The sequence below is a fragment of the Notamacropus eugenii genome, chromosome 2 (assembly GCF_028372415.1).
Source record: "Notamacropus eugenii isolate mMacEug1 chromosome 2, mMacEug1.pri_v2, whole genome shotgun sequence".
Lineage (NCBI taxonomy): Eukaryota > Metazoa > Chordata > Mammalia > Diprotodontia > Macropodidae > Notamacropus > Notamacropus eugenii.
In genome coordinates, this window is record NC_092873.1 from 79,080,988 (window position 1) to 79,100,509 (window position 19,522).

At 38.0% G+C, this 19,522-nt stretch overlaps 2 protein-coding genes across 2 annotated transcripts in view; both read right to left on the minus strand.

Moving 5' to 3' along the window:
* LOC140525687 (polyunsaturated fatty acid lipoxygenase ALOX15-like) overlaps window positions 1-16,344 on the minus strand; it is a 56,022-nt gene extending 39,678 nt beyond the window's left edge. The window contains exon 1 of the mRNA XM_072641287.1: window positions 16,271-16,344. The gene's annotated coding sequence lies outside the window, so the exon portion shown is untranslated. The remainder of the gene's footprint in view (window positions 1-16,270) is intronic.
* Window positions 1-19,522, minus strand: part of PELP1 (proline, glutamate and leucine rich protein 1) — a 31,863-nt gene that overhangs the window by 10,356 nt on the left and 1,985 nt on the right. Inside the window, exons 2-5 of the mRNA XM_072641281.1 lie at window positions 18,781-18,845; window positions 18,192-18,297; window positions 16,520-16,669; window positions 16,271-16,342 (exon numbers count right to left, since the gene is read on the minus strand). Of these exons, the coding sequence (XP_072497382.1) occupies window positions 16,271-16,342; window positions 16,520-16,669; window positions 18,192-18,297; window positions 18,781-18,845 (393 nt within the window). The remainder of the gene's footprint in view (window positions 1-16,270; window positions 16,343-16,519; window positions 16,670-18,191; window positions 18,298-18,780; window positions 18,846-19,522) is intronic.

Consider the following 19,522-nt stretch of genomic DNA (forward strand, 5'->3'; position numbering starts at 1 on the left):
TAAGAAAGGAAGAAGAGATATAAATCTGTATCTCTTCCAGCTAGCAGGTTGGATCAGGTGAGGTTAAAAAGAGGGCAATTATAAACAGGTATATAAAGAGAAGATGAAAACTAAAGAGGGAGGGGGGTGATAACAGAGATGGATCTCCTGCAGAAGGAGGGAACTTTAAGAGTGCCTTGGCAAGGAGAAGGGTATGAAGGAGGCAATAGCAGGGGAAGAACAGTGAAAAGCTTCTGAATCAGGAGGGAGGCAGTGGAATATTATGGAAAGAATGCTGAATTTTGAGTCATAGGACTTAAGTTCAGAATCAAGTTCTCAGTCAAGCATTTAATAATATTTACCCTGAAAAGCAGAGTGGTAAAAACTACAGAGGTACAAACAAGCATTTAGTACGCATCAGGCAAGTGATTTACCCTTAAACAAGTCACTTGAATTCTCTAGTTCTTAGTTCCCTCATTATTTCTTTTTTTTAAATGGGGGAGGGAGTGGCAGCATTGTTTCAGAACTCATCCTACAACTAACTAGCTGTAATTACCTTAGGCAAAGTAACTTGACTTTCTCTGGATCTCAATTTGCATATCTATGAAAATATTCTGAAAAAGATAAGACCAATCAATCAATATTTATTAAGCACCTACAAGTGCCAGGCACAGTGCTACAAGCCGCTGGAGATTTTAAAAAGAGGCACAAAGACATATCCTGTCCTCAAGGAGCTTACAATCTAACAGAGGAAGTAGCATGAGAACAAATACAAAGCAAACTAGAGGATAATTAGGAAATAATTAACAGAGGAAGGCACTGGAATTAAGAGGGGGTGGGGAAAGTATTCCAATAGAAGGTAGAATTTTAGTAGGGACATAATGGAAGCCAGAGACTAAGCTGACAGAATCATACTTTCCTTCTCTCAGTAAAGAGAGGGTTTAAGAATGTTATAGGAGACTTATTAAGAATTTTGGCTAGGTTTTGTTTTTCTGTTGTTAGGAAGGGTACAATGGAAGGTGGAGGATATCTCTGTAGTATAAAAGAAAGGACAACAAAACTAAAATTCTCCCATAATCCACTCTGAAACTGAAAAGCTTTCTGACACCATTTGTCCAACACAGTTCTGCCCCCTGGAGGTACAGAGTTTAACAACAACAACTAGTTCTGAGGTTTTCAAAGCACTTTACATATATGTGGTCCTCAACTCTGGAGGTAGATACCATTGTTATCTTCATTTCACAGATAGGGAAGGAGCCCAAAACTGCCTCCACTGACTCCCCTAGCTGCCTCCCCCTCACTATGTTTAGTCCCTTCAGACAACCCTTCAAATATCAGAATAAAGCAATCACATTTACATGTCTTCTCTTTCCCAGACTAATAACTCCATGGGCTCCTAAATCATTTCTAACATGGCAGAGTTTTCAGAAATTCCCAGACTACTCCTCTGATTGTGTTTCCCTCTGTTATTAACTTTTTAACACAAGTAGTGTCCCAAACTAAACACAATAGAATCTGACCGTAGCATAATGCAATTTGCTATCCCTGAGTAGAAGGCAAGTGCTTGACAAATGCTTGCTAGACTGGAAAAAACAAAAACAGTGAATAGGCAATACTAACCTATTAGGGGGCAGCTAGGTGGCCCAGTGGATAGAGCTCTAGGCTTGGAAACTGGAAAATTTCATGCTTCATGAGTTCAAATCCGACCCCAGAAATATTCTAGTGTGTGACCTCGGGCAAGTCACTTCACTTTGTTTGCCTCAGTTCCTCAAATGTAAAAATGAGTTGGAAAAGGAAATGGCAAACCAATGCAGCATCTTTGCCAAGAACCCTTGAATAGGGTCTTAAAGAGCTGGATTCGACTAAACAATAACAAATCTAATTTCTGGCAGAGGAATGTCATAAATATACCTGCATTTTTCCAAGTGACTTGACAAAGTCTTGCAAAATATCTTTGTGGACCAAATCAAGAAAACTTTAGATTAAGTTCATGAAATGGGTGGAAGTTTGTTAAGGGACTAGGTCTCCTCAGGTTTCTTTATGCTCTCTTTATGAATAAGTAGGAGAGATGAAGTTACAGATAGGAAGCTAATAAAACTGACAGCTAACATAAAACCAGAAGTGACAGCTAACACATCCAGACAACAAAAATGGAATCCAAGAATGTCAACAGATGAGAAAAATGGGTCAAATTTATTAAGATTAAATTTAAAAGGAAAAACTATTCAAGTTATAAACCTGGATTTTAAAAAAGGACAACTACACAATGAAAGAGAGAAAGCACGCTGCTAGACAAAAATTTAACTGAAAAAAAAATCTGGGAGTTTGAATGGGCTCCATATCAGCATAATACCTGCACTAACTACCTGATATGTTATTGTGATAAAAGTGCCTTATAAACACAAAAAACAATATTAAAAGCACAAGTTATTATTATTACAAGTGCATTTAACATACTCAAATCATTCACAGACCCTTTGTCAGCCCTCACTGACACTGCATATAAATTCATACACTAATTATAAATGGTTCATTGTTTATTCAAGAAAGTTTGGCAGAACCTCTATTTGTCCACAATTTGATAGCCATTTGTTTTGTTCTCCATCTGAAAATAACAGGATGACCTTTTCTTTCATTAAGATAGGACTCCTTTTTCCTCATTGAAATAGTGAGGTACTGGGTTTTATTCAAAGCAAGCAGGCTGATGAAGAGTACAAGTACATGGAGGTGAGAAGTGTAAGAAGGTGTTAAGTGGAAACCACGAAGTAGTAAGAACTTATGATGAAAAAAGAACAGGGAACAAGAAGAAGAAAAATTATAAGATAATAGGACAAATGGGAATGATCACAACTGTGATTAAGATAAGCTTACCTATAAAACGGAAGAAGATAAAGTGGATTAGAAAGGCGAATCCAAAGGTATATTGTTTATAAGAAACATAGTAGGGATAGTGACCATGATCTCAGACAAAGCAATAGCAAAGACTCATTTTATTAAAAACTAAATGAGTTACAGAGAGAAATGGATGGTAAACTAGTAGAGGACCTCAATGTACCACTCTCAGAGCTAGACAAACTTAACCAAAAAATAAACAAGAAGACATAAAGGAACTAAATAAAATTTTGGAAGATCTCTAGTAATTATCAAATGGGAGGAATATACACATTTCTCAGCTGTACATGGCATATCTACAAAAATTAGCCATGAATCAGGGCATAAAAATATCACAAAGAAAAGCAAAAACATTAACCCCATTCTTTACACAATACAATAAAAGTTATATTAATATGGGACCTTTGAAGAATGATTAAAAATTAACTGGAAGGTAAACTATAGACCAATATCATTACTTAATAGTGATTCAAAAATTTTAAGTAAAATCCTATATAGAACAAATCATTAAAAAGATACGATTATTGTTTAAAGATAATAACAATGAGAAACATTTGAAAAAATTTCTGGATGCAGTCAAAGCAGGTCTTACGGAAAACTTTCTATCTCTAAACACTTTCATCAACAAAAGAAAGATCAATTAATTGGGCATGCAACTAAAAAAAACTAGAAAACTAACAAATTTAAAAATCCCAATTAAATGCCAACACAGCAATCATAGAAGAGTTTAGCAAAACTGAAAACAAAAATTTTAAAAAGCTACATTGATCATAAATAAAATGAGTCGGGTATTTGTCGTTTTTTGAGGGGGGGGGGAATAGATTAAACCATTAGCTAAATTAATTAAAAAGAAAGTCAGTTTATCAGTATCAAAAATGAAAAGGAGAACTCACAACAAAAGAAAGGATATTATTAGAAATCTTTATGTAATTATATGCCAATAAACTGACAACTTAAAGAAAATGGGCAAGTATCTACAAAAAAAGGTGAAATATCCAGACTAACAGAACAAGAAAAGGAGAATTTAAACAACTCAGTCTCAGAAAAAGAAACTGAACAAGTCATAAATGAACTCCTAAAGAAAAAACCTCAGGACCAGATAGATGTACAAGTAAACTCCATCAAATATTGAAAGCACAATTAATTCCGGTATTACACAAACTATTTGCAAGAATAGCAAAAGAAGGCATCCTGCTAAATTCTTTCTATGATACAAATATGGCCTTAAATGCTTAAACCAAGGTAAGTCAAAACAATGAAAACTACAGACCAATATCCCTAATGAATATCAATGCAAAAAACCATGTATCTACGTATGTATAACACATACACACACCTCTTTATGTAAGTGGACCATTCTGCAAACCTCTACATAAAAACAATTTTTACTTAACCTGCAGAAGTGGGGAAGAGAGGGAAGAAAGCTAGAACAGGGGGCCTTTGGAAGGAAGGTGTCTACCACATGGTTCAAATTCACATGAAGACCAGGACAGAGGAGACGTATGGGCTAGACAACGACATAGATGAAGAATGAGAGACAAGGGGAGGTGTAGGAGTGGGGAACAGGCCGTGGATCAGGTGTGTATGCTTCCTCACAAGGGACAGACACTAGGTAGAAAGCTGAGGGAAGACAGAGAAGCCAGTAGACAGGGGCAGGTGGGTGGAGCAGAGCAAAGGTCTCCTCTCTCAGTGCTGGAGGTCTCAAGTCAAGCATCCACTCTGGTGGTGGCAGTCTCTCCACATACTCATTCTTCTGCTTTCACTTGGAGGGCTTTTTTAAAAAAGTTTTTTTGGAGGGAGCGGGGTTGTGAGGTTATGGAGTCAAGCTGAGGAGCAGGAACAGAAAGAGAGCACAGTACTATACAGTAAAGTTAACCTCAAGTATTTTTTTGAAATGCAGATTTATTTCATAATTCCTTACATAAAGTTAAATTTGCATAATACAAATTTACATAAACCAAGAACTGCCTATATATTGCATATGTAATATACATATACGTGTGTGTGTGTGTATAAAACCAAATTTGATTTATGCCAGAAATGAAGGGTTGGAAAATTCAGAAAATCAAGAAACAAAATTAGCCACATTAATAATAAGAACCCCCCAAATCATTATATCAATATAGTTAAAAGCTTTTAAAAAAGGAAACAACTATTCCTGTTAAAAATTCTAGAAAGCAAACAAGCAGGCCTTCCCCTAACATGATACATAGTACCTAATAGTATCTAAAATGAAAAACCAGCATTATATGTAATGAGGATAAACTAAAATCCTTTTCAAAAAGATCAGAGTAAAGCAAGGATATTCTTTATCACCCCTAGTATTTATCTGATACTGTTAAAAATACCAGTCTAAAAACAGATCAAGAAGAAACAAAATTATCCCTTTTTTTTGCAGATGATATGATGTATGCTTGAAAAATCCCAGAGAGTCAACTAAAAAATTAACATCAGTAAACAGTAACATCAACAAAGTTGCAGGACATAAAATAAATCCACACAAATTGTAACCATTCTTGTATATTACCAACAAAATCCAGACAGATGTGATAGAGAATTCCATTTAAAATAACTACACAATATATGAAATTCTCAGGAGTCTACCTACTAACAAACATACAAGATCTATATAACTACAAAACACTGTTTAAGGAAATAAAGGTAGAACCAAATAATTGGAGATATATAAATTGCTCATGAGTAAGCCAATACAATAAAACCTTCAATACCAACTAAACTCACTTATTCAGCGTCTCCTCAATCAAAATAACAGTGCACCACTTTATTATACTAGAAAAATAAAGAAACTAAATGGTCAAAAATCTCAAAAATAATAAACGAAAGGGAAAAAAAGGAAGTTTCGGTGCCAGATCTTGAACTGTACTACAAAGCAGTAATCTTTAAAATAATTTAGTACTGGTTAAAAGAAAGGATGATCAGTGGAACCAATTAGGTGTATTATACATAGAAATCAACAGTAGTGCAGAATGTGATAAATCCAAAGATCCCAGTTATTGGGGAAGGACTCACTGTTTAACAAAAACTCTTGAAAAAACTTGACAGCAGTCTGGAAGAAATTAGATTTAGATCAACACCTCACACCATATCTATCGAGATAACAAAAGTGAGGACTAAAGAAGAAATTACCTTTCAGATATATGGATGGTAGAAGCTTTCATGATTAAGCAACAAAAAGATTAACACAAGATAATATGTTCTATTTTGACAATAGGCAATTAAAAAAATATTTGTATAAGCAAATATAAGTTAAAATTGAAAAGAAAACACTCAAATGGGGAAAAAAATCTTTGAAAGTTTTTCTGATAAAAATTTCATATCCAAGATAAGGAACTGATTCAGTATTATTAAACTAAAAACCACTCTAACAGATATATGGTCTGAGGTTATAAACAAGTAGTTTTCATAGGAAAAGTCAAAGCTATCGGTAATCATATGGGAAAAATATTTGAAATCACTAATAAAATTAAAGCAACTCTGAAGTTCTACCTCACAACAAACTGGCAAAAATGATACATTGGAGGACTACAGAAAGTCAACTCACTGATGCACTTTTATTGGCACTGTGAAGTGGACCAGTCATTTTTTTTTTTTAATTTTAGGCTCAAGCACCCACTCATTCTTAAGAAGCAAATGTGTCCAAAAAGTTATTAAACTGTGCATGCCCTTTAACCCAGCAATGCTGGCCTCTACCACAAAGAGATCAAAAAAAAAAAGGAAAAGGACTCTTTTGCACGAAAATATTTATAGAAACTTTCTGTGGTGTCAAAGGAGCCAAAAAAGATGAGCACCCATTAATTGGGGAATTGCAGAATAAATTATCATGTGTGAATATAATAGAATTCTACTATGCTATAAGAAATGAAGAAAGATTCCACTTCAGGAAAACCTGGAGACTTGTGTGATATGATGTAAAATGAAATGAACAGAACCAGAAGAACAATTTACACAAGATTATCAAGACGAACAACTTTGAAATATTTAAGAACTCTGATCAATGATCAACCCTTGATTCCAGAGGCCAGCAATGAAACATGCTACCCATCTCCAGAGAGAGAAAAATGATAGATTCAATGTGCATATTGGGACCCAGATTTTTAAGACATAAAAATGTGGGAATCAGTTTTGCTTGATTACACCTATTTACTTGAACTTTTTTTCCCTCCCAACGTGTGGGGTGGTGGAAAGGGGAAAGAGAGAAAAGAGATTAAAGAAAGAAAAAAGTCCTATACTCCAAAATATTTATAACCCTATTTTTGTAGTATCAAACAACGGGAAACTGAGAGAATACTCATCATTTAGAGAAAGGAGAAACAAATTATGAATGTAATGAAATACTATTGTATTATGAGAAATGAAGAGATAGTTTCAGAGAAACCTAGGAAAACTTGCATGAACTGATGCAGAGTAAAGTGTGGAAAATAAAGCGTAAGTCATGAATTTTACAGTCACTTTCTCAGTCCCACAAGTTTGCTGATGCATAACATAAACAATGCTAAAACAAACAATTTTGAGAGCCTTAAGAAAACACGGTAAGTCACGATTCCAGCGGACTGATGATGAAGACTTCTATGCCTTTTCTGACAGAGAAGGAAGTGATAATTTTGTATGTAAAATACAGACACATTTTTGGACACAGTCAATATGGGAATTTGTTGCTTGCCTGCTTATGTTACAAGAATTTTCTTTTTCTTTCTTTTTTTTTTTCCAAATGGAAGTATGAGGAAGGCAGAAGTGAAAAAATAAATGCTTATTAATTGAAAAAATTAAATTTAAATAAAAAATAATATTAATATGGGGAAGGAGACTGTTACTGGGGTTAGGATAAAGTGCTTTTTAGAGGAAGAGAGGGTATTAATGACTAGTGAAATATCTTACAAAGTTTCCTCAAAAAAAGGAGTTTATAGGAGTTCTGCAAACAAAGGGTTTCCCCTCTGAAAAGGGAAAGAGGGGAAGGAAGGGAAGAAAACACAGAACAAGTACATCTGAAAGTGGGAAGCATAAGAAAAAAATAGGATTAGGGGCCTGGGCATTAAAGGATCAAACCCCAAGCAGATAATTCCATATCCTCCAACCATGACTAACAAAATCACATCTCTTCCTCTCTGCATCTATTATGTATCTCCTACTTTGTGCTAGGCACTGTGTTAAGTGCTTTACAAACATCTCATTTAATCCTCACAGCAATCCAGGGAGGTATATGCTATTACTATTCCTATTTTGCAAATGAGGAAACTGAGGCAAACAGGTTCAGTGATCTGCCTAAGGCCTCATATTTAGTGAGTGTCTGAGTGAGGACTTGAACTCAGGCCTTCTCAACTCCAAGCCCAGCATTCTATCCACTAAACCACTTAGCTGCCTCTGACAGAGCATCAGGTTCTCCAATTAAACACTCTTTCAGTGCTACCACTCCTACTATTGCATTCCCTCCCAAATCCCTCTCTATATCAAATAAAAATTTGATATCCAAAATATATAAATGATAGAAACCCATGAGTAAAAGCTATTCCTTAATAGAGAAGTGGTCAGAGGGAACCATGTTCTCAAAGAAAATGTTGCGAACTATTAACAACCATAAGAAAGAAAGTTCTGAATCACTAATAATAAGAGAAACACAATTAATGGAAACAGGAGATTGTAGAAAGGCAAGTGTGCTAATACTACATCATTGGTAAAGCAGTATATCCGGTTCAACCATTTTAGAAAGCAATTTGGAATTATGAGATGACTAAAATGTGCAGAGCCTTTAACTCACAGATTCCGTTGCTAAGCATATACTCCAAAGAGGTCACTGAGAAAAAAAACTATGGTGCATGCACATAATGGAGTATTACTGTGTTCTACAGAATGCTGAGTATAACGAATACAGACAAGCATGGCAATATTTATATGAACTGATGCAAAGTGAAGTGAAGCAGAACCGGGAATACACTCTACCAAATGACTTATAGCAATGTCAATGGAAAGAACAATAAAAACTGAATGCTTCACAATTATAATGGGCATGTGTCACCTCAAAGAAAAGATAGGAGAAGACACCTGCCCCACAGAGGTGGGGGAAGATGGAAACTAGCAACGAGACTAACAGTGAGTTGTGCTGAATTGTTTTTCTTTTTTCTTTTTCTGGTTCTGTGTTTTGAGACAGCTCTGTGTGAATGGTAACGCAGGTCAAGCGACAGGTAAAGCAGGAACATGGGAGAGATTTAAAAACAAGATTACAATAACATTTTTTTTAAGACTTTGAACTTCTCTTCACCTCAGACCTTTTCCTGTCACATTCCTCCTACTTACCTCACTTATTACAACTTGTCTCCTCTTTGCCCTGACTCCTCAAACATAAAGAATCTCTTCCCAGAAACTCTAGTCTAGCTCCTGCAAAGTCTCATTACATTATACCAGTGAGGGCAGGGAGTCCTTGGCTACCACCACCAATCATAGATCCCTCCTTTGTCCCCTTTGATCAGCAATCTCCTTGGGGTCTGCATTATATGCATATTACTGATACAAATTCTGGATGAAGTGATAAGTCTCCTAGGTCATTTTCTCTACTTTCTCTAGGAGGTCAGCACCTGGCTCAGTCTTTCTCTAGCCAAATTCATGCTCTTATACATAGAATCATAGATTTGGAGCCAGAAAGGACCTTTCAAGTCACCTAACCCTTATTTTACAGAAGAGGAAACTGAGGCACAGAGCGACTCTATCTTGCCTGAGGCTACATGGCTAGTAAGTAGCTGCAGCAGGATGTAAAATCTAGGTTTTGCTGATGCCTAGTCTAGCACTCTGTTCACTACACCATGTGGCCTGACAGAAGAGATTCCAACATATATATTGCTATCCCTTCAAACAGCCTAGACACACACATACACAGAGCACCTCTACTTCCTTTCTTCTCACTCTTTTTTCACCTCCTCCCTTAGGCCTCATCATTCCACTGAAACTGCTCTTGTCAAAGCTACCAACATCCCTCGTTATTTCAATGGCCTTCTCAATCCTCACCCTTCTTGACCTCTCTACACTCTGACGCTGTCTATCACTTTTCTGTAGGTCTTCATGAAAGTACTCTCTGCTACCTGAATGACGGAGTCTTCTCAGGCTCTTCGCTAGTTCTTCAAACATGTTACAACCACTAACCCTCTCTCTAGACAAGGGTCCACCTCCTGTCATGCCCCACAATGTTCAGAATATTATACCAGGAAAAGAGTACACATCCTTCGTGCCTCTTATTGTCAATCCCAGAACCCCGTGGGTGTCCCCCAGGTTCTGTCCTAGGCCCTATGCTTTTCTCCTTCAACAGTGTTTTGCTTGATGATCTCCTCAAATCCCAGATTCAATGATCTCTGTGCACATTTTCACATCTATTTGTCCATCTTTTCCTTTATACTAAACTTTTTCCTGACCTTCAGTCTCCCATCACCAGCTGCCTACTAGACATCATAAACAATGTCTCACAGACATCTTAAACTTAGCATATCCCAAAGTGAATTCATTATCTTCCCTCCTATACCCTCTGCTTTTCCTAACTTCCCTATTATTAATGAGAGCACCACCACTCTGCCAATTGCCCAGGTTCTATACCTTACTTTCACCTCCCATATCAGTGTTGCTGAGTGCTGTCAATATTGTCCCTTGCAACATCTCACCCTTCTGTCTTCTGACATTCAGCACCCTTGGACAGGCCCTCATCACCTGGACTGGTGGAATGGCTTTCTGGTTAGTCTCCCTATCTCAATCCTCTCCCTTCTCTAAACCATCCTCCACTCAGCTGTCAAATTCATCTTCTTAAAACACAAATCTGATCATGTCATCACCATCCCCTTTAATCAACTCTAGTGGCTTCCTTTTATCTCTAGGATCAAATATAAAATCCTCGGTTAGTTTTTAATAGGGCTTTCACCTAGTCTTCTCACACTTTATTCCCTCCCCACTCTGTATTCTGAAATCCAGGGACAACTATCCCTGCTGTTCCTCTCATAAGACTCCATGCATTTTCAATGGCTCTCCCTCCAGCCTGTAAAGTTTTTTTTTTCTCATTTATGTCACCTGACCTTTCAGTCCCAACTAAAACCACACCTTCCACAAGAAGCCTAGCTTCTGATGCCCCTTAATGCCAGTAGGTACTTTCCCTCTGCGCCTCCAATTTATCCCAGCAGATCGTTTGTCCATAGTTGTTTGAACTGTCTCCTCATTAGACTGTGAGCTCCTTAGGAACAAAGACTTTTTTGCCTTTATATCTCCTACACTTAGCACATAGTAGGTACTTAAGAAATGACATGTTGATCAACCTCCCGAATTCCCATGGCATTTACTATAATCCTCACAATCACCCATAACCACTTCTCCTTTACGATTCAGAGCTCTGGATTCCTCAATCTGAGTACAATCTCCCATCCTGAGTATATCTCTTCCCATTTCTCATTGCTCCTAAACCTTTTCTTTATTCTTGTACCACTCTCCAGGCACTCTATTGCTCCCTCTAGCCTGTTTACTCCCTTAAAAAAGTCTTGATCCTAGTTAATAAACTTATATGTGTATATGTATGTATGTAAGTATGTACATATGTATATATATATATATAAAATTGAACTCAATTATTATGCTCCCTCTTTTCCTCTCCAATCCCCTCTCCTATCACCACCAACATCCGACTACTCCTCTCATGTATATGTGTTCTCAACAATGCTAAATAAAATCACATGACCTTCCTGACTGGGAACACTACAAATTTTTCATCTAATCTCAACTGCGTCTTCACTCCGGCAAGGTAATACTTTTATTGTTGACTTTCTGTGCCATTCTATATACAGTGGCTATTTTTCAGGCTCAAGGTTCCTATACCACCTCTTCCTCCTTCCGGTCAAAAGTGGCCCTAAACTCATACTTTACCAGAAAACAGAAACCACTCCTGAAGTGCTGCTTCTTCTTCTCACCCAGCATCCAAAGAATTCCTCAACATTAAGCCACATTTTCTCACACGTTGCTGAAATCTTTGATCAAGTAGCTTCTACAAAAACGCCAATCTCTGTTTGTGAACCTGATTCTTCACCCTCCCCTTGCTACCCTTATCTTCCACCTCACTTTCTACCAGCTCCTTCCTTTTTTCTACAAACATACACAAGACTTTCTCATTCTTAAAAAACAAAACAACAACAACAAAACTTACAAGTGATATGGTTATTTCAAAGACAACCTCCTAGAAAAAGTTATTTATGCTTGCTGCCTCCCCTTCCACTACTCCTGCTCATTTCTCAAGCCCTTGCAATTGGTTTTCCTACTTCATCCCTTAATTCAAACTACAGTCTTCAAGATTATCAACAATCTCTTAATTGCTAAACTTAAAAGCCTTTTCTCAGCCTTCACCATTTCTGACCTAACAGCGGCTCCTGACACTATTTTATTAAGCATTTACCATGTACCAGGCAACAGCAATACAAATACAAAGGCAGTCATGACAATTAGCTCCTGCTCTCAAGAGGCTAACACTCTAACACAAGGCCATGCATTTTTTTAAAAGAGGCTTTCTCAGTTCTCTCACTTACTTCCCTCTATTCTTTGCTGGATCATTACCCATATCTCAGTCCCAAACCCTGGGTGTGTCCTCCAAGGGTCGATCCACAGAGCCTTGACCTTACATTAAGAACTCCTGTTCTAAGTTCTTTTTACATGTGACATCCTACGAATCTACACTTGGTTATATAAAAACAGTAACATTATGATTTGGCCAATTAGCAATAAAGTTAAGATAAACAAAACAGTCCCATTCCCTGAGCCTTCATTAGCCCAGATTTTCCTATAGTGAGAAATTTAGAGTGGGAAGAATATTAGAAACAAAGCCTTGCCTGTTCATATTACAGATGAAGAATCTGAGGCCTAAGGAGTTAAATGACTTCGTTAAGATCACTTAGTACAGAGCTGTCAAACTGATACCAATACTCCTTAGTTTGAACAGAACCAAATTAAAATGTAAATAGGAAATGTTTCACAAAATAAAAATGTTAATATAAAATAAATATTTGTTAGTAAGTATTAATTTTAGTAAATTAATTGAATTAGTTCTAATGAATAACTATCTTAATAGTTAATACTAATTTTACTACCATACTGCTCACAGGGACCTGTTTCTATTTCAGTTTGACACCACTATTGTTTAGTGCTTTAATACTGTAACCCAGGTCTCCTGACTACTCATCCATTCCCTAAACTCAAATCAATCTGGCACTATGGCTCTCATTGACTGGCCAACAACAGATCCCAGGCCAAGCCCTACTTGATCACCATTTGGGCTCTGATGGCTCCGGGAGAGTGTAAATAGACAATTGTTTCTGTTTTGACCAGAAACCCTGTAGTTCTTCCCCTCCAAGATTTTTTTTTTGACTAAGTAAAAAAAGGCCATTCTTTGACTCATTTCTTACCAAATGAGTGTTGCCTCAGTCAAACTGAGACCTGCGAAAGACCTTAGTTTAAAAAGGCCAAAGTTTCCCACCGCACCCAGGGCCTTCTCTAGTCATCCTGATGCATCTTGCCATTGGACTCAGATGGCTCAGAAGGAAAGAGCAAGGCTGGTGACTTTGCACAACCCTCCCTCACTTAAATTCAATTCACTTCCAAGTCATGACATCACTTTCCTATGGTCATGATCCTCTTTGAGAATGAAGGACAAACTACAGCAGCCTAGACTATCTTCTCTCTATACACTCACCCTCAATTAATTATCTCATCAGTTCCCATAGGATCAATTATCCTCTCACTCAAGAGTCTAATGTCACTCCCTAAACCTGCTCAATAAGTTCCAGTGGCTTCCTATTGCCTCTAGGATCAAATACAAACTCTATTCTGCATTTAAAGGCAATCTTGGCCTAGCTCCAGTCTGCCTTTTTCTGGATTATTACAAGTTATTCTGATTCAACTACTCTACAGTCCAAAGAAATGGGCCTTTTTTTGTTGTCCAGAAACATTCCATTTCTTGTTTCTGACTGGATGCTGTTTCATGCCTGGAAAGCATTCCCTCCTTACCACTTCTTAAATCCCTACTTTCCTTCAAAATTTAGCTCAAGCACTACCTCCCTCATAAGGCCTTTCCCAAAACCTCCAGCTACTACTGCCTTCTGTTTCTCTAATTACCTTATGTTTTCTTTGTACATATTTTCTACATTTGTAAATAAGCTTACTGTTTCTCTCCAATATAACGTAAGCACAGGGACATAAAGCCAGTGTCTATTTCAATTTTTGTCTTTTCATCCCAGGCCTTGACAAAAGTTACTTAGCACATAATAAAAGTGCTTAATAAGTTCTGTTAATGTATTGATCTCTATGCAAATGATTCCAGATCTATATATCTAACTCTAATCTCTCTCCTGTGCTGCAATCCCTCACCACTAATTATCTATTGGACAGACTGAATCTCCCAACTGGATGTCCCACAGGTATCTATCTCAATCTTAACATGTTCAAAACAATACTCAGTCTCTTTCCCTCAAACCTACCCCTCTATTCTAACCTCCCTGGCTGATTAGAGCTGAGAGCACTATCATCCTTTTAGTCACTCAGGGTTCCAATCTCAGTATCATTCTCAACTAGTTCCTGGCTTTCAATCCTCAAATCCTATCAATTTATAAAAGTGAGTTTTGAAATGATCCAACTATTCTGGAGAGGAATTTGAAACTATGCCCAAAGGGCAATCAAACAGTGCATACCCTTTGACCCAGCAATATCACTACTAGGTCTATATCCCAGAGATCATAAAAAAGGGAAAAGGATCCATATGTACAAAAATATTCATAGCAGCTCTTTTTGTGGTGGACAAGAATTGGAAATGGAAGGGATGTCCACCTATTGGGGAATGGCTGAACATGTTGTGTAAATGAAAGTAATGGAATACTATTATGCTATAATAAATGATGGGCAGGCAGACTTCAGGAAACCTGGAATGAACTGATGGGAAGTGAAGTAAACATAAAGAGAACATTATACACAGTAACAGTAACACTGTTCAATCATCAGCTACGATTGACTTAGCTATTCTCAGCAATATAATGATCCAAGATAACTGAAGGACTTTTAATGAAAAATGCTATCCATCTCCAGAAAAAGAACTGATGGTATCTGAATATAGACTGAAGCAAACTATTTTATTTTATTTTTTGTCTATGTTTTCTTTCGTAACATGACTATTACGGAAATGTATTGCATGACTACATATATACAACTTATATCGAATTGCTTGCCTTCTCAATGGGTGGAACAGGAGGTAGGGAGGAAGAGAGAGTATATGGAACTCAATGGTTTATAAACAAATGTTTAAAATTGTTTTTACACATAACTGGGGAAAAATAAAATACTAATTTCTTTAAAAAGAACAAAAGAAGATATCGTTAAAAATAAATAAAATTAAATTTTAAAAAGTGATAAGTCTGGTCAAGTCTACCTCCATAACATCTCTACCATCCACCTTGAATTGTATCAAACTCCTAATTGGTCACCCTACTTTCAACCTTTGCTCTCCCTAATCCATCTTCCACAAAACTGTCAAAATAAATAATCTTCCTTACAGATATCAGACATCAGCTCCTGTCCTCAAGGACCTCAAGTTAACTCTCTAATGATCGAAGATAAAATACAAATTCTTTATTTTGGCATTAAAAAACCCTTCATGGTCTGGCTCTAGCCCATCTTTCTAGACTTATTCATATTATTCCCCACTGCCCCACATAGTCAAGTTCCATTCAAACTGGCCTACTTGCTGTTCATAGTGTTTTATACCTATTAATGACTTTTTCATTCATTCAATCATTCTAAATCAAATAATCTTTCTCCAGACTCTTTGTTTCTGTGTAGATGGTCCTCCATTCCTACAATATACTTCTTTCTCACTTCTGATTCAGAATTCCTGGTTTTCTTCAAGGTTCAGCTCGTTGGCCTCCTCTGATAAGAAGTTTTTCCTGATTTGTGTAGTGGTTAGTGATTTCTCCATCTTTAAATAATAATTTGGTTACATGTTGCATTTCTCCACCTCCTTCAACAAGGAGATGTAAGCTAGATGAAAGAGGGATTGTTCTTTGTTTTGTCATTGTATTCCCAGAGTTTATCATGGTGCCTTGGCTAAATGTCAATGGGGTTGATACAGAGAGATAAGAGTCACTGGCAGGCTTTTCAGAAAGGGATAATTGTAGCCATTGGTAATAAAGACCAACTAACTAAAGATCAATTGAAAGAAACTGAGGTTCTGGTCAAGAAAAGAGAGGTCTGGAGAAGGGTGCTGAAATTCTCATGTACAACATCTTTGGGGAATCAGTGGATTACTTATGAAATTTACAGCATGAGAGGGTAGAATAGCAGAGCTAGCATAATTGACTGGGGTGATGGCAAAGTGGCCACAGTCACTTACTCTGAGGGAGCCACAGGCCCGGGGGAAGTAGGTCATGCAGGCCTTCATTCCCTCCAATGCTGACAGCTCACACTATGAGGAAATAAGAAGAAAAGTGAGCAAGAGCCTCTCCCACACCCTAGTGCTTTCAAATCCCCATCTGAGCCCCAATATTTTCTAAGCCTTCATCCCCATTCCCTGCCTCATCCATTGCTCCTACCAAATTTCACCTTTCCCTGTGAGGCCATGCCCCAAGGGTATAAACCTTACCTCAGGCTTGAGGCCCAGCAAGGATGTCAGCAGGCCCGGCAGGTGGTTTGTGGAGATGTCTCGTGAGAGCTCAGGAAGCTGGGCTGAGTATCGGAGCAGATCTCTCAGAATGGCCACAGCCAATTCCATAGTAGGTGCTGGATCCTGGGACTGAAAAGGAAGAGGTGGGAAATAAAGATGAGGCCAGGGAAAACACAAATTCTTACTTATTAAAGGAAAAGGACAGCCCAGGAGATTTTAGGAAGAACACCAGCATCAGTCAGAGAAAGCAACATAGAGCTCAGGATTTAGAAGTGGCTAGTGAGTCAACTATCATTTTATTGATCACTTACTATATGCCAAGTGACATCAATACAAATAGAAAGACAGGCAGTCCCTGACCTTAAGAAGGTTACATTCTAACGGGGAAAGATAACATATTAAAAAAAAAGGGAGCCTGAAAAGGTGGGTAGGGAGAGACAAAGGTGTACATGGAATAGCACAGAAGAATCAAATGTTCATAAGCTTTCATATCCTTTCCCAAGCCTGGCAGAGCACTTTCTAGCTGCATCTGGGTTGGAGAAGCTTCAGGCTCCCTAGTTTCCCCTTCCCCAACTACATCTCAACTCTTTCTAGCAAGTTATTCCCTTCTGAAATGACCAGCAGCATCTCCCAGACTCAAGTCTAAGTCTTCACATCTTTACAGCTTGGAAAAAGTGCTTTTATTGTTATCGTTCAGTCATACCTTACTCTTCATGACCTCGTTAGGGTTTTCTGGCCAAATGTACTAGAGTGGTTTGCCATTTCTTTCTCCAATCCATTTTACAGAGGAGGAAACTGAGGCAATCAGGGTTAAGTCACTTGCCCAAGGGGACATAGCTAGTAAATGTCCAAAATCAAATTTGAACTCAGGAAGGTTAATCTTTCTGACTCTAGGCCCAGGACCCTATCCACTTTCCCACCTAGTAGCCCATTTGATCCTCACAACAACCCTGGTGATGTATACTATTACCACCACCACCACTTCTTTATAGATGAAAGAAACTGAGGCTGAGACTGACTCATCTAAAGTCACACAGCTTACAAGTATCTGTGGCAGAATTTGAACTCCAGCCTTCCTAACTTCATGTTAGCTCCTCCCTTCACCATTCTATATCGCCTATATAAGTTAAGCATCAGCTACAACAGGACTGTTCTCCTTATTTCTAAGTTTGCTAGGTCACACCTTTCCTAAGATCAAGATGGAAAAGGAGAGCTTAGATTTCAGTCTTTTTCTGTTAAATGAATATCTTAAGTATGGAAGAACAAAACTCAACTCTTTTCTTCAGCAAGCTCTTACCAGTCTATAGGAGAGGATTAAAAAGTCAACAGAGATAAAAATGTTAATAAAGGAAGCAAGTCAAGGTGGAGAAATCAGTAAAAAAGTTAAAATGGGACGTGTTTTAAAGGAAGTCATTTAATACAGCAGGTAAAAGGTCAAAGAAGTTAGGTAAATGCAATGGCTAAGAATGACAGCAAAGAGCTAAAAAGCATTCCTGTCCCATGACCACTTCCTTTCTACAAAGGATTGGGTCTTATTCCTTTACCAGGTTCTCTTCTCATAAGGAATACACAATACACAAGAAATAAAGGGGGTGGGGGGTGGGAGGGAGCAGTAAGAGTGGAAGGGAAGGAGGACATGCTACATGCTTACCTGAAGGACATGTTGAATGCTACGGAGCCAGGAAACACTGTGCTGCTGGAACGTCTCAGTGGGACTCTCCGCCACCAGCAGGGAAAGCAAACACAATCCCTCAAACCTGGCAAGGGGATGAGGAGGGGCAATGTCTGAGAGGAAGAACTAGATTCCAGGGAGTGATACTTCCCTCTCTTTACCTATCTCTTGCTCCTGGAACTTAAGTTCTAACTCCTAAAGGATGTGGGAATCAGGTTGGCAAAAAATTGAGAAAGAGCTCCAATCTGAGAAGCAAAAATTAAAGAGATACTCTTGCCTCTTTTAAGAAGGCTTGAATATTAATGTACAACCAGAAATGGGTAAGAAGGTAATATAATTGGATGCAAATTTTTAACTTCTGGTCAAGGGAAGTTGTAAAAACCAAGAACGAGACTTCCAGAAGACACCACCACATGCAAGATATGGAAGCCAGGAGATGGACAAAGTGATCTCAAGAGGAAGTAGGAGGTTCCTTCTTGAGTCCCAAGGAAAATTAAAAGTATAGGGATGGATATGTGTTTGAGCTGCTGTACTTGAGGTGAAGGATAAAACATGGTAAAGGACTCACCGAGTCTTGATGGACCCAAGTCGGGCATTGCTGAGGCCCACCAGTGCTCCCACGGCTGAGAGGTTCTAAGGAGAGAGAGAGAAGAGAGGAATCAGGATTAGGCAGAGGAAAGGAAGTAAGAGAATCCACATGGTATTACTTTTCTATCATCTGCAAAGTCCCAACTATTCCAAAACCCGATATCCTAGCTCTGACCTACAAACCCAACCCAATTCTCCCAGAAGCCATCATACCAAGACTTCTATCCTTTTATGTAGAAAGGTCTTAGCCTCTTGCCTCCAACTGATAAAACTCTTTAGCTTCATGCCTCATTCAATTCAATATGTATTTACTGAGTGTCCACTACGCCCAGTGTTAAAAGTTATTTGAGAGAAGCATGACATAGCCTTGGTTTTCAAAGAACTTTCCATATTGTTTGGGATCACAGGAAGGTGCCTTCAAGATAATTAACAATTTTTTAAAAAGATTCAAGAAAACAGAACTAAGAAGCTCCAAAGAATGGTACAGGAATCTCTGGGATAGCAGAGGTCAGGTCAATGAAGGAGCCTAATTATCACGGTGCACTTTAAGTATGAAAGAATGTGGAGGATTTAAATAATATGGAGGAAGAGAGAAGTATTCCAGTGGAGGAGAAACAAAAGAAAAAAATGCAAGAATAAACTCGGTGTGCCCAGGCACCCAGTGAGATTGGCAGGTGGTTGAAAACTGGAAACAAAGCAGGAGATATACAAAGAGGGGACAA